We start from the raw sequence: 12,573 nt of genomic DNA on the forward strand, positions 1-12,573 counted from the left end.
GTCCATGTCTAATTATCAAAGAGGAATTATTTCCTTCTTAGGATTTTCCCCTGGAGTATATTTCTATGCAGAACTTTGATGCTCACTATCTTTCGCTCATTGATCTTATTGACATGCAACACGGATGTATTCCATAATCCATTTGTTGTTCTTCCTCACCTTTCGATCAAGATGGTATCGCTTTGCTAATTCTGCCTTTGATCTCAGCAGTCTGCAATGTGAGACATGGTTAACTTGGGAGCACTAACATTAGCTGCTAATTAGCCTACACCTGCACAGGGCTTTGAATAAAAAGAATAGAAATGATAAAGTCACACACAGAGACTGTATCCAATCTGAGGTGATATATTTTTAGTAGGTTACAGAACCTCGCCTACGGCATGTTCCGTGATGACTTTTAACACCTAATCTTAATTCATATCCTTTAACCAGAAACCAATGTGGCAGACTTGGATTTATAGCAGGGTATCTTTTCATCTACATGTATTGAAGGCCATGTATCGACAAGTGATATAAAGCTACTACGAAAAAATTTAAATAAAACATTAACAGGAGGTACATAATTTCCACCACCAGTATGGACAAACATTGACATAATCTCACAAAATCCGATCTTTAGAATCGCGTAAGCCGCCCATGTGGCAGATAAATAATGACCCAGGAGAGGCAAAGCTTTATTCGACTATTTACTGTAGATAGAGTGTTGCTGCATGACTGACAATTCTCTGGAAAGTCAGCATACTAACGCAGTGAGATGGAAAGCTCTGTTACCACAATGCTCTCAACAATACAGCTATGTGTTTGGAGCAGGACAATTCAAATTTGTAACACAGCGGAATATGAAAATTGCCTTTTGTGTAGCAGAAATGCTACAGGAAAAGAACAGCGGCAATCTCCCAGTGCTTCTCCACCCATTTATCCTCTTTTTTTTTTTTTTTGACAAGGCTTTGATTAGGGAAAGGGGAAAAATAACACATGGAATCAAAAACATGATTGAATATGTAATTATTAAAGGAAAATGAAAATTTCAGTTTTTAAATATGCACGAAGACGGCAGGGGGGTCATCAAGCTTTTAATACCAGCTTGATTCGGCCCTCTCCTGTTGTTCTGATCTGTTGCGTTTAGCTGCTACTGTTTGACTTTTATGAAGCTTTTGTTTGGTGAAGAATAGTCAACTTTGATGTTTTTTTGACATTACTGAAGTAATTATCTAATACAATTACAAAATTAACTTAATATTTTCTCAGTGGAGAATCAGGAATACTTGTAATGTGGCCTGTCTGGGAGACTGAGTATTTTGGTTACTAGAATGAGGACCACACCTTCACTTAAGTAACATCTTATATATTAAAGGCACTTTTAAAGGAGCACCATAAATGTTTTATCAGCTTAAAATGTCATAAATGGCCAGGGCATACACTTCATTATGAGATAATAAAATGAAAATTTAATGCACTGATGGGCAAATTGGGTCATGTACACAGCAGTCGTCTGGGTCTGTCTGTGACCCTGGGTGTGCATGGCATACAGTCCCTGTTTGGCTAAAACATGTCTTTTTTTTTTCTTTTTTTTTAGTGTTACATTTTAGCTACCATGTAATTATGCTTAGTGGGAGGCAATCAAGTGCCATGGTAATAAAAATAACTAAGTGGGAAATCAATACCTGAAGGAAAAAAACAAATACCAAAGGCACAACAAGAGTAAACATCTGAAGATTTTTCTTTTCATTAAAGTGTCTTCTCTCGCCATCTGTTTTCTCAGGGCCTGTGGCGGCTGTATGTTTGATGGGTACCTCATCTCCAGGCTAGATATTGTTTCAGTAGACAGCTCATCAAGATGAGTGACAAGTGTTGGGGCCTTGCACATGGCATGACCATCCAAGAGGAAGTTACCCAAAGGGAAATTGAAAAAAAAAAAAGGAAAGAAAAAGATATAATTTCTAAAGTTAAAAGAGGTTGCATGAAGACCAACAGTACATGTCTCTGTTCCAGCTCTGTAGTTGGGAACTAGAAAATATCAGTCACGATTAAACAGCAGAGTCAATACACGCTCTAATTAGACCGAAGATCTAACAGGAATGCATGGTGAGACCGAGCTGCGTAGTCATGCAATATTCTGTCAGAATTACTTTGCCTTGAAACAAGCACTATTTAGGGATAGTCCACTATATAATGTAGCTTTAAACAGAGTTTTGAAAGATCCAAAGAATTTAAGAATTGATTAAATAATCAGTGAGGTGCAACATGGATCAAAAACACGGGCAGGGCCCTGGAAATATCCTGATGAATTAGTTCAGTATGGAAGTAAAATGTCAGTGATGTCACCTTAAATGCACAACTGTATTATATTTGGCCATGAGGGTAAGCAAGACTAATTCAGGTCATTTTATTTAGCTCGAGGCATGTATGCTATTGACTGCCTGATATACCATGTTAACATAAAACTGCAAATTAAGAATTGATTCTTCCACCAGAGGAAAAAGCGAGAGAGATTAAAAAAACGCACTGTTCCTTTTCATTCTGTGTTCAGAGGACAGTTTCAGTTTCACTGGATGCAGGCCTCATTGAGTTTGTATGGTCCCTGAACTGTAGTGAATTCTGCGATATCTGTAAGAAAGCCTTAAAGCGAGAGCGACTCTGTCCCTGTGAGACTCACTGGAAATAAGGAAATGCATGTCAGACCCATACAGTACAATTCCAGTCCCTCAAGTGCCATCCATCATTGAAGGGCAGAACACTAGTTAGAGGGGGGTTCAGCGGCTCTCAGTCCCCATCACACTATGATGGAAAGATGACCCCCGGGCTTACTCTGATGCCGGCCTGAGCTGCACAACCAACTGAGGTTGAAGTGGAACTGGCCCCTAGCCAGCCTCTCCTCCCCCCCGATGCATAGCACTCTACCTGCTCTATGAATCACATAGACTGGGTAAGACCCAGTGAGAGCAACAGAGCTCTACCACCACTTTCTATTTCTGCCTCCATAAGTTTCAAGTCAAGATCCCCTGGTTCTGCCGGTGGACACTCAGCTGAAAAGAAGCCACGAGCGACGCCAAGCTAATTAAGAAAACTTTCTTTATGTGCGTTTATAAACTTGTAGTTTTAAGCACAAATTTACACACACATCACCACCTCCAAACCTGCTGCTTCAGCACTCTGTTGCCCAGACTCACTGGCACGGCAAGAGCAGGCATTGTGCTATCCAATTTTTGCCTAAGTATAGGGAGCTATCCACTTTTGTTAGAGTAATACATGAGCACATCTAAAGCTTAGGGATAGTGGCTTAGGCACACTGGCTCACTCATTCATTTTACAAGCTTAGTGCTAAAACCGGACAATTTCAGTGGCAGCATGGTGTAAAAAGCACTATTTATGGAGCCTAATGTGCGCTTATATGCATGTCCTTTCCTTTCAGCACATAATTCTAAACACTGAACTGGGTTTTCAGCCATGTTATATACATGTGGATAAGAGTTGAGTGGCTTGTGTAAATCATATTGAAGAGGGCAATGGACTTGTCCCTATGAAACAGAGACCTTCCACAAATTCTCACATTTATTTGCTTTCCTCTTTTTTTTCTTTTTTTCTTTTTTTTTGCAAAACAAGCAATAAAACTGGACAAATATTACAATATTAAGAACTAAAGCCCAAATAAATTCCAGGTTCTGATAAAAACATGCTATTATAAGGGATGTTACCACAGCCTTTGAGTCAGCTGGTCACAATGATGAAACTGCAGAGAAATCACTTTTATGTGTAAAAGAAGGTAGTCTGAAATCAAATGCAAGGGCTAGATTTATTGGGATAATGGGACTTCTGTTCGGGTTCCATCTATTTCACATGTGGCTGCAATCTCTGGCACACAATAAGTCAGTTCACTCGAAGAGACAATAAGCCAACTCTGTACTTTGCTACAGTTAATGGTCTGAGATGTAATAACATGTCCCTTCTGTCACAAAGCCCCTTTCAAAGGTCTGCAGTCATTTGACAAATAGTCTAATATGTGTGGCCAAAGTTTGGGATGAGAGCACGGGGCTCATTGTTAGTGATCACACAAGCGAGAGCACATTTTCAAATTGGGCAAAGGAAAATCTAGACACATTCAAAACTGTGACGTGTTGACACATCATCAGTGCCATTTTGGATTCAGCTGTATTGTCCCATGAAGTCATTTGTAAAAGCGTTATAGTTTACCATTGTCCATGGTGTCAAAGCCACATTCAGGTTATTGAGTTTAATTCTGCTCCAGTTAGGCTCTTCCAGTGACCTATTTGCTCTGAAATAAACCTACAAACAATCAGGGGGTAACAAAATAGCAGCAGCTGATGTGAGCATAGTGTAATGCGTGTGCTAGAATGAGCTCAGGATTATAAGCGTATTACTCATGACAACATGCCTCAGGGGACCACTTGTAAGGACTTTTTTTCTGCAAGCCTCCACAAACTTGCCAGTCCCATGACCTGCCCCTTCTCTGGGTGGTGGCAGTTCCAGCAGTGGCTGGCATAGGCCACAGTGCTGTTGTAGCCTGGCATACTGTAGTCCACTCAATAGTACAAACAGGCAGAGACACTGACAATGTATAATGGCATCAGTTGGAAGAAACTCACACCCCTGCATCAGCATGCTTTACTGGCACCTAGGCAGGAGCCCAAGCAGGCACTCATGGACAAACAGGCTCAGTTATTCCATCTTTCAGTTTTTTGTTTTTTTTTTCGTACATCTTTATTTGCTAAATAATAATTTCCTAATATATATTAGGGGTGCAACGATACACAAAATTCACGGTTCGGTTCGGTTCGATACTTTGGTGTCACGGTTCGATATTTTTTCGATACAAAAAAAATGTTCATGCTTTTTTAATTTGTCATTTATTAAAATTCTAAATATATATTTTAACTCAAAAGTACAGTTTTTAAATTTAATGTTGCTGAAACAACAAAGTAATAAAAATAAATAAATATCTGATCGAGAAATCACTCATCTTTGGAAAAGAGAGTTTATCACAGAGAAATGGCTCTTTCCAAAATAAAAGCTATATTATACACTTCTTCTGGGGTATATTCTCAGCAGCATATTAAACATATCAGGTATCAGGCAACATATCACCCCATAAGGAGAATCATGTGCTAACGGCTGTCTAAATGACTCGGGTAAAGTTTGTAGCATGCGTGCTTGTTGTTTTTGTCTGCTTCCACTTGTCTTTGCACTAGGATGATGTCGGAGTAAATGTGCAGTCATATTCGTTGTGTTCCCACTAGTGCTGTCAGCGTTAATCTCGTTGAAATGACGTTAACGGGCTGGACGGCCAACACGTTAACGAGCTAACTGCGCTAACGCACTAGTTCCCACCAATGTAATTGAGCATTGCGTGGCACATCTGACATACTGTTTTACTTTTGTCCATGACGCGCTTACCTTCAGGGTCATGCTTCACATGAAAATAGTTCCAAACGCCAGATCTGAATTAGGGTGGGGGAGGTTCAATTTGCCATGTTGCAACGAGAGCTTAACTTCTGTCTCGCTAGCTTGCCCTGCGCTCAGTGAATCTGCATTCGACTACTCCGCCTAGGCTGCACTGTCGAGCGCTGATCCACTGAGCGCTCAACACAGACAGCATCGTCAGAAGGAAAGTTGATAAAATAAATTAAAAATTTTGTATTGTTCGATACATATGCGTACCGAACCGAAAGTACTGTATCGAACGGTTCAATATCGATACGAGTATCGTTGCACCCCTAACATATATATCTATATATATATATCTATATATATATATATATATATATATATGTGTGTGTGTGTGTGTGTGTGTGTGTGTGTGTGTGTGTTTCAATGTCCTGAGTGAAGACTAGCAAAAACAGTAGTGCTGCCTGTGTGATACTGATATGGCAAGCAGAGGAAAGCAAAGGAAAGCCCCATGACAACAGTTCAAACGGAACAAATATATGACGCTTCATGCATTATCTGTGAGATCTAAGGCAGGGAAAATCAGACAGCATTTCTAAAGAACCTTATTATCATGCAAATGCCATTTTTCCCATTTTATCTCAACCTTCTCAATAGCCCATATGGCAGTGAGTCCGCACAGAGGAAGACACGGGGAGACCTCATGCTGGGCAAGCGGCCACATCAAAATTCCTCCATCTGTGGTCAATTGGGTTTGTGTGTGTGTGTGGGGGGGGGTGCATGTAAGTACCTGTCTGCAATCTACCTATGTCTGTGCTAGCCCTCATATCACAGCCAAGATCCCCATCCACTGATCCCTGGAAGAGTGATTATTGTCTAGGCTGGAGTGAACAAGGCGGGACTGATGGTCAAACCAGTGTCCCAAAAAGAGAGGAGGGCTTATCGTAGGTCCTGGGACTTATTACTCAGAGGTCTGGGATAGGTGAGTGTTTTTTATATGTTGTATTATGTGACTTCAGCTGTAACACAATATATTTGTTTTGCTTAAGCTAATGTTGGCAAAAATGAACAAAAACTCCAGTCATGTTTTTTTCTCCTTATAGTATAAGTGATTGAAAGCAACTGAAGAAAAAACACTTTAAATTAAATCAAGTGAACTCAGGATTAAAGATGATTAAAGATGCCTGATGCTATCTCGTGTAACTGAGAGTTTTTTGATACTGATGTCTGTTTATTTATCAAATCCCCAAAATGATGCATTTTCTTTTTGAGCCAATCAGTAATAAATACTGTAAATCACTCTGACATTACCACTAATCAAAATCTAATCAGTAATGTCTGATATACAGTGGATGGACAGATGGGACAAACAGAGACCAGTCGTCAGTCTATCTGTGATTTCACTGTGGATGACAAATCATGCATCTTGACAGCAACCAGACATACAAGATAAGCAGTTTTCATGCTGTCTGAAGCAATCAATTTAAATGGAATTACAGAGCTCAGTGATTATGATGAGAGTCTATTAAAGTAAAATAGCACTGTAATCAAAATGATTTAGAGATTTAGAGCACGATGCAACACCCGCCACTGCAAACAAATACATCCATGCACTGTATTCAGGTGCACATGCGCGCCCACCCATGCCCCCCACATGAGCACATGCATCCAATGGACATTGGATGCATGTGCTCATTTCTGATTAGATTAACAGTTGAGCAATGTGCATGCTACACCGTGAACGTAAGAGTGGAAAATGCACATGGGTAAACTGAAATGGAGTGCACTCTAACACAGCCGGGAGACAAGAATTAGAAAAAGTGGGAGGAGGGAGCAGCTGCTAAGGCATGGGGGGGGGGGGGAAAGGAACTCCAGAAATTAATTTCTGCAGATCAGACAGCATAGATGTCATATAGTGGAATTCTTTATTACTCTACTTTGAATGAACTCTTAATACCAAAGCCAAGAATCATAACGGAATATGTTTATGCCTACTTGAGAGAAGCTGTTACAGACTACATACACACTTTCCTTTGAGCTACTCAGCCCAGTAAACCAAGGTCGTATTACTTTAGTCTGCAAGAATCTTAGCAGACAGGGAAAAAAAATTTTCTTTTTCTTTTGTTCATTTTAACTTTCAAAAGGCTTTTGATTGTATTTACTCAGACACCTCTTTTAGATTTTTTTTCTTCTTAAGTATTACATGGCTATGCAGCTGTTATGTTCCCCATGTACAAACTGATTACTCAGTACTCCCATTTAGTGCTGGGCGATATGGAAAAAATATTTATCACGATATGAATTATGGGATCTGCTTTGGTCCTTTTCATATTATCTTCCTTTTATTCTCGATGTTACTTATTAAGCACCTTGGCATACCCTTGCTTTTAAGTGTGCTTTATAAATAAAGTTTTATTATTATTATTATAGTTATTTATATCACGATGACGATATATATCACGATATACCACCTGACCTGCGGTCATCTGGAAAGTATGCGGTCTGTAAACAGCGAGCGCGGAGGGTCCAGTCTTTGTTAATGAAAGGGATGGTTACGCTCATGTAGGGCTGCGTATCTCTGCTTGTCCATAGGTCAATCATCAAGGCATAATGCACGACACTGCAAACATCCTTCTCTACTTTGGCCCGGCAATAGATTAATAGATTCTTGAGTGTTCTTTTTCGTGGACCTTCTGTAGGTGATAGATTTGTTGTGTTGCCATTGAGTGCAGGAATAGTTTTATAGCATAGCTTGCAAATGGGCGTCTTCTGCTGTTGGTGCTGTTGAACCCAAAATGTAACCAAATCACAGACGTACCCCCTCTTTTCGGTAAAAGTGCTTCTTCTTGGGCTGCCTGTGTAGCTGTCTCTGCCTGTTGCATGTCCGGGCATGAAACTGCAAACTGTCGCACATCCATGGTTTTGAGTTACCGTAAAGCATGTCGCAAATCCGGGTGCACATAAAGCAGCACCATGTCGCAAAACCACAAGATGAAGTTTCTTTGTGAAAAATATCATTTTTCATAATTTATTTTCTCTTGCTAAAGTTAAGAGTATGTATAGTGAGAATACAACACTAATATATTTGCCACAGGCTATTTAATGATATTTTTTATGTAATCATTTATAAAATTAGGTTAGAAACGATAGAAGACAAATGGCACGATAGACACTTTTCTATCGTCCACACGATATATATCTTCATATCGCCCAGCACTACTCCCATTGCTGTTAACCAGATTAGGCTCTTGAAAGTAAGAAACCGTAAGTACACATTGGACAATTTAATTCTTGCCATTTTGCCATATGCAGATGATATTGTGCTTCTGTCAGAGGGAATGTGTTAAAATTCTGTTTAAGATGATGGAAATTGTCAGTCAAAGGTAAATGATTTATTTTAGGGAACAAATTTATTCAATGTGTTTTTTAATAAGATGGGACTTTGGGACTGGAGCATGGGAATAATAATAATAATAATATACTGTGGCGGACCACCGGGTGGCTCCACTCACGCCCAGGTTGAAGGGAAGTGCTGGGGTGGAGATTTTGGCGCTTGCTTTGTGTGAGGTTCTGAGAGTCAGTGAATAAAGTTGGAGTGAGACACTGAGACCTCTCCTGTCGTTATTACATACCTCCACAATACATTTATATACATAGAAACTAGCAGGATTGGTTTAGAGATCATTAGTTGGGTGCCAACACGATAGAAGGGTGTGAAAATCTTGGGCATTTTACTTATCCACAACATTATGATGCATGTGTCAGCACCATATTAAATTATGTTTTAGTGATAAGGGAATTAAAAAATCAGCCTAAAAGCAACAAGTCTTGGTTAACTTGCAAGCATTTAATCAATCAATCAATAAAAAAGCGCCACTAATTATAGATAAACCGAAAAGCTAATATACTTACCTCATAAATTATTTACAGCTTTAATAGCAGTGTTAAAATTAATAGCGACAAGCATAATAGTAATTTTTCTATGTGTAATTTTATTAGTAATAAAAGTGATTCTGTATTTCCAGTTTATTATAGGAATGAAAAACCTGACTACAATCAGAATTTCACTGAATTCCCAAACTGAAATGGACTATTGAACTACAAAGTTTGTAAAAATGTAGATTCGCCAGTGTCAGAGTTCAACTTGTATAACAAAACACACATCCATGTCGATATTTTCCAAGCCCGGTGATGCAAAGGCTGACAGTCTGGGGTTCATATATTGCGTTTTATCCAACTTAAATGGAGTGACACATCGTCCTCACCTCCCCATTTTTTGCCTGTCAGTCATCTTTACTGCAATGAATAAAGCTCTGTACCAGTACAGCCTGTCACTCAAAATGCTTAAAAAAGACTTCATGTCACTATTCAGGTGAAGCTTGGGAGGAATTCCTCTGTCTCATTTGATTTTTCTGTCTAATCTTTCATTTTATGTAGGCTCCCTGTTATCTCCCTGGAGTGGAAATCACATTTTAATTAGGTCTTTCCTTGGTTAGCAGTTCATCTTCGCATCTCCCTGTCCTATGTGTTCATCCTGTGGGCTTTGCATCCTTGTCAGAGATTCCCTACACCCTGTCACAATCTAACGTTGTCCCCATCCTGTGCCACCTTTCCATTCTTTAACTGCTCTGTCTTCACTTGCCATCTTGCTCCCTTGCTGCTGAGAACAAAGGCAACCCTTTTTTTTCTCACAAAAACATGTGTTTTCCAGATGGCAAAAATGCAACAAAGCCACAACAATCTAAAAAAGAAATCATACATATCCCATAACATAATTATGTGGACAAGATAGAAATGTGTTAGTTGACTGCTGGCTCCTGAACCCGCAAGAGCGAGACTGTATATGGGCTGAATTAATCTGATGTTTAGTAAACTTAGACCTGTGTAGAGGCAGAAGGAAGTGCAACATTTGGGAGACTTGTCCTTTTTTGCACAACCACTACTCCAGTCTTGAATTCCAATGTCACTAATTGACACCAACATTTGCAGCAGAGATGAATAAACTAACTAATGTGACCCAGCACAAGAAGAGGCAATGCATCACAATGCAAGATGCTTTACTAAAAATGGAATTTTATCATCTGCTGCTTTCAGGTGACAGTGACACATTTTAGCCTTTGATCCTGCAATGTTTTGTAACTTGGGAATGCTTGAGACTGAAATAGTCTTCCTTTTTTTTTTCCCCTCTCATCACTTAATCTTTTTCCAACCGTGATGTATACTTGCACTGACAAAAGATGCATCTGGGTCTGTTTCACCCACAGTGTGACACCTTAACTGTCAGTGTTGATCAGCAATTCATCAAGTCCTCAATGATGCATTTGTCTTTTATGGGGCAGTCAAAGGTCTACCTTTAAAATCTATATGCTAACAGAGCTGAGCCCTCACTGCTTTTGAGATAAGACCACATTAATGAAGAAAGTTAACATTCTAGAAATGCAAGCAGGAGGGCGAGGTGTTGTAGGTCAGAAGTGAAATATCAGAATTTACAAGTGGAAGACCAGGCAGCACTGCAACACAAAATGCTACAATAATTGGAAATGCACCATATGTATCACTTATCATAGACATGTAATGGATTGTGTTTGGCAGCGTAAGGCAGCAAAATTGTTATTTTGATGCACTGCTCACAGATTTGCAGCTATGGCCTTAGCTATAAGGTTTTTTGTTTGTTTGTTTGTTTGTTTGTTTTTGGGGGGTGTTCTTTGCGATATAAACCTAATAGTGAGGCCGTCAGTGTTCTGCTGGTGGATTGATCATTAAACCAAGAAATTATGGCACCTGCAGGCCTTAGCTGCTGTGTAACTCGTGTCCAACTAGGAGCAAGGAACTGCTATGAGTAAACATAGTGTAGTCTGCACAGATGTCATGGTTCAGATTTATTTAGAGGGCAAATGCTTCATTAGTTGGGCTTTTTAATTAGCACACTTGTGAGAGAGGGTCATTGAGGATGTCTGACAGAGGACCTGCTGATGAGGGGGATGGAGACACTGCTTACTCCAGCCTTGGTACACTCCCCACACACACATACACACACACACGCACCCACGCAGCACAGATCTGCTCAAAAACCAATAACATTTCCACACAGTCATCAACAACCACAGCAAGTCAACGTCAAGCGTGCCACAACATTTTTGGGCTGAAATGGCCAGGGAGCACAAACAAACCTTCTACATAATGCATGTCTCAACCAAAGCCCGTTAGAGCCATCAACATTCAAATGCATATTCATAAAGAATATGCCAGAATAAAGAGGCTTGTCAGTGTACCATTTTCTGGGTGTTCAGTCTCTCCAATACTGCCATCTGGAGTGGTTCTCTCATAGTGGTCCTCAGGCAGGGTCAGGGGTCCAATGCGAGGACCAGACGATGACTTGCTGCTTGGAGTCTCAGATTCCTCCAGGCCGCTGTCATAGTAGCTGTGCTGAGAGGCATCCTGCAGGTCCTGCACAGGGTTGGTGGTGGAAAAGGTCACTCGCCGATGGGGATGCTAAAACACAGAGAGAAAACAAATGAATTTGTTCAGTATAAAGACACTTTTTTTTCTTTTTGTTTCCTTTTTGGTCTGCACAGTTACATTCACAGCTCAAAACACATCCATTTATAACTATTCTCTAGATTGTGCTGGCCATATAAAGTTCACTAATAAAAAGTCAGAAAATAGTATTAAATATTAAAGACCTTTAAATATTAAATCGTTTTTTGGTCCATTATTATTCTGAAGATTGAATAGGTCAGAATTATATGAAAGGAGTGAAGATGGACTTCAATAACAAGGAACAGAAATGAATTAACTACCACAACATTCCAATATATTCTATAGTAGATTAATAGATGCATCAAAGTGTGAATGGGGGGCATGCATTTAAATATTCTGACTCTTTATGGAAAGTGATTGAAATAAGTTTGCAACAAATAAGTGCCAATTTTCTTTCGTTTTTTTTTTTTTTTTTACAAAGCATCCTTGTAGTGCAAACTGTCAAAGTTTGATTTTCCTTGATATCCATGGACATGAAAGTAAACATTTTAAACAAACGTCTCATGGTGTCATAGAAATTGTAACCGCGATATGTACGATTATTGCTGTCACTGTCATTATTAGTCAGACAAAAGTTTCATTTTCTAAATCTGCCACTGCCAAATGAATTCTGATGACAATGATTGGTAC

General features: G+C 39.6%; 1 protein-coding gene across 1 annotated transcript in view; it reads right to left on the minus strand.

The window, feature by feature from the left end:
* The window catches only part of pcdh1a (protocadherin 1a), a 100,517-nt gene that overhangs the window by 11,898 nt on the left and 76,046 nt on the right, over positions 1-12,573 (minus strand). Inside the window, exon 4 of the mRNA XM_084941809.1 lies at positions 11,676-11,895. Within this exon, the coding sequence (XP_084797935.1) occupies positions 11,676-11,895 (220 nt within the window). The remainder of the gene's footprint in view (positions 1-11,675; positions 11,896-12,573) is intronic.

The sequence above is a fragment of the Perissodus microlepis genome, chromosome 10, assembly GCF_051167445.1.
Source record: "Perissodus microlepis isolate ML-2025 ecotype Zambia chromosome 10, ASM5116744v1, whole genome shotgun sequence".
Lineage (NCBI taxonomy): Eukaryota > Metazoa > Chordata > Actinopteri > Cichliformes > Cichlidae > Perissodus > Perissodus microlepis.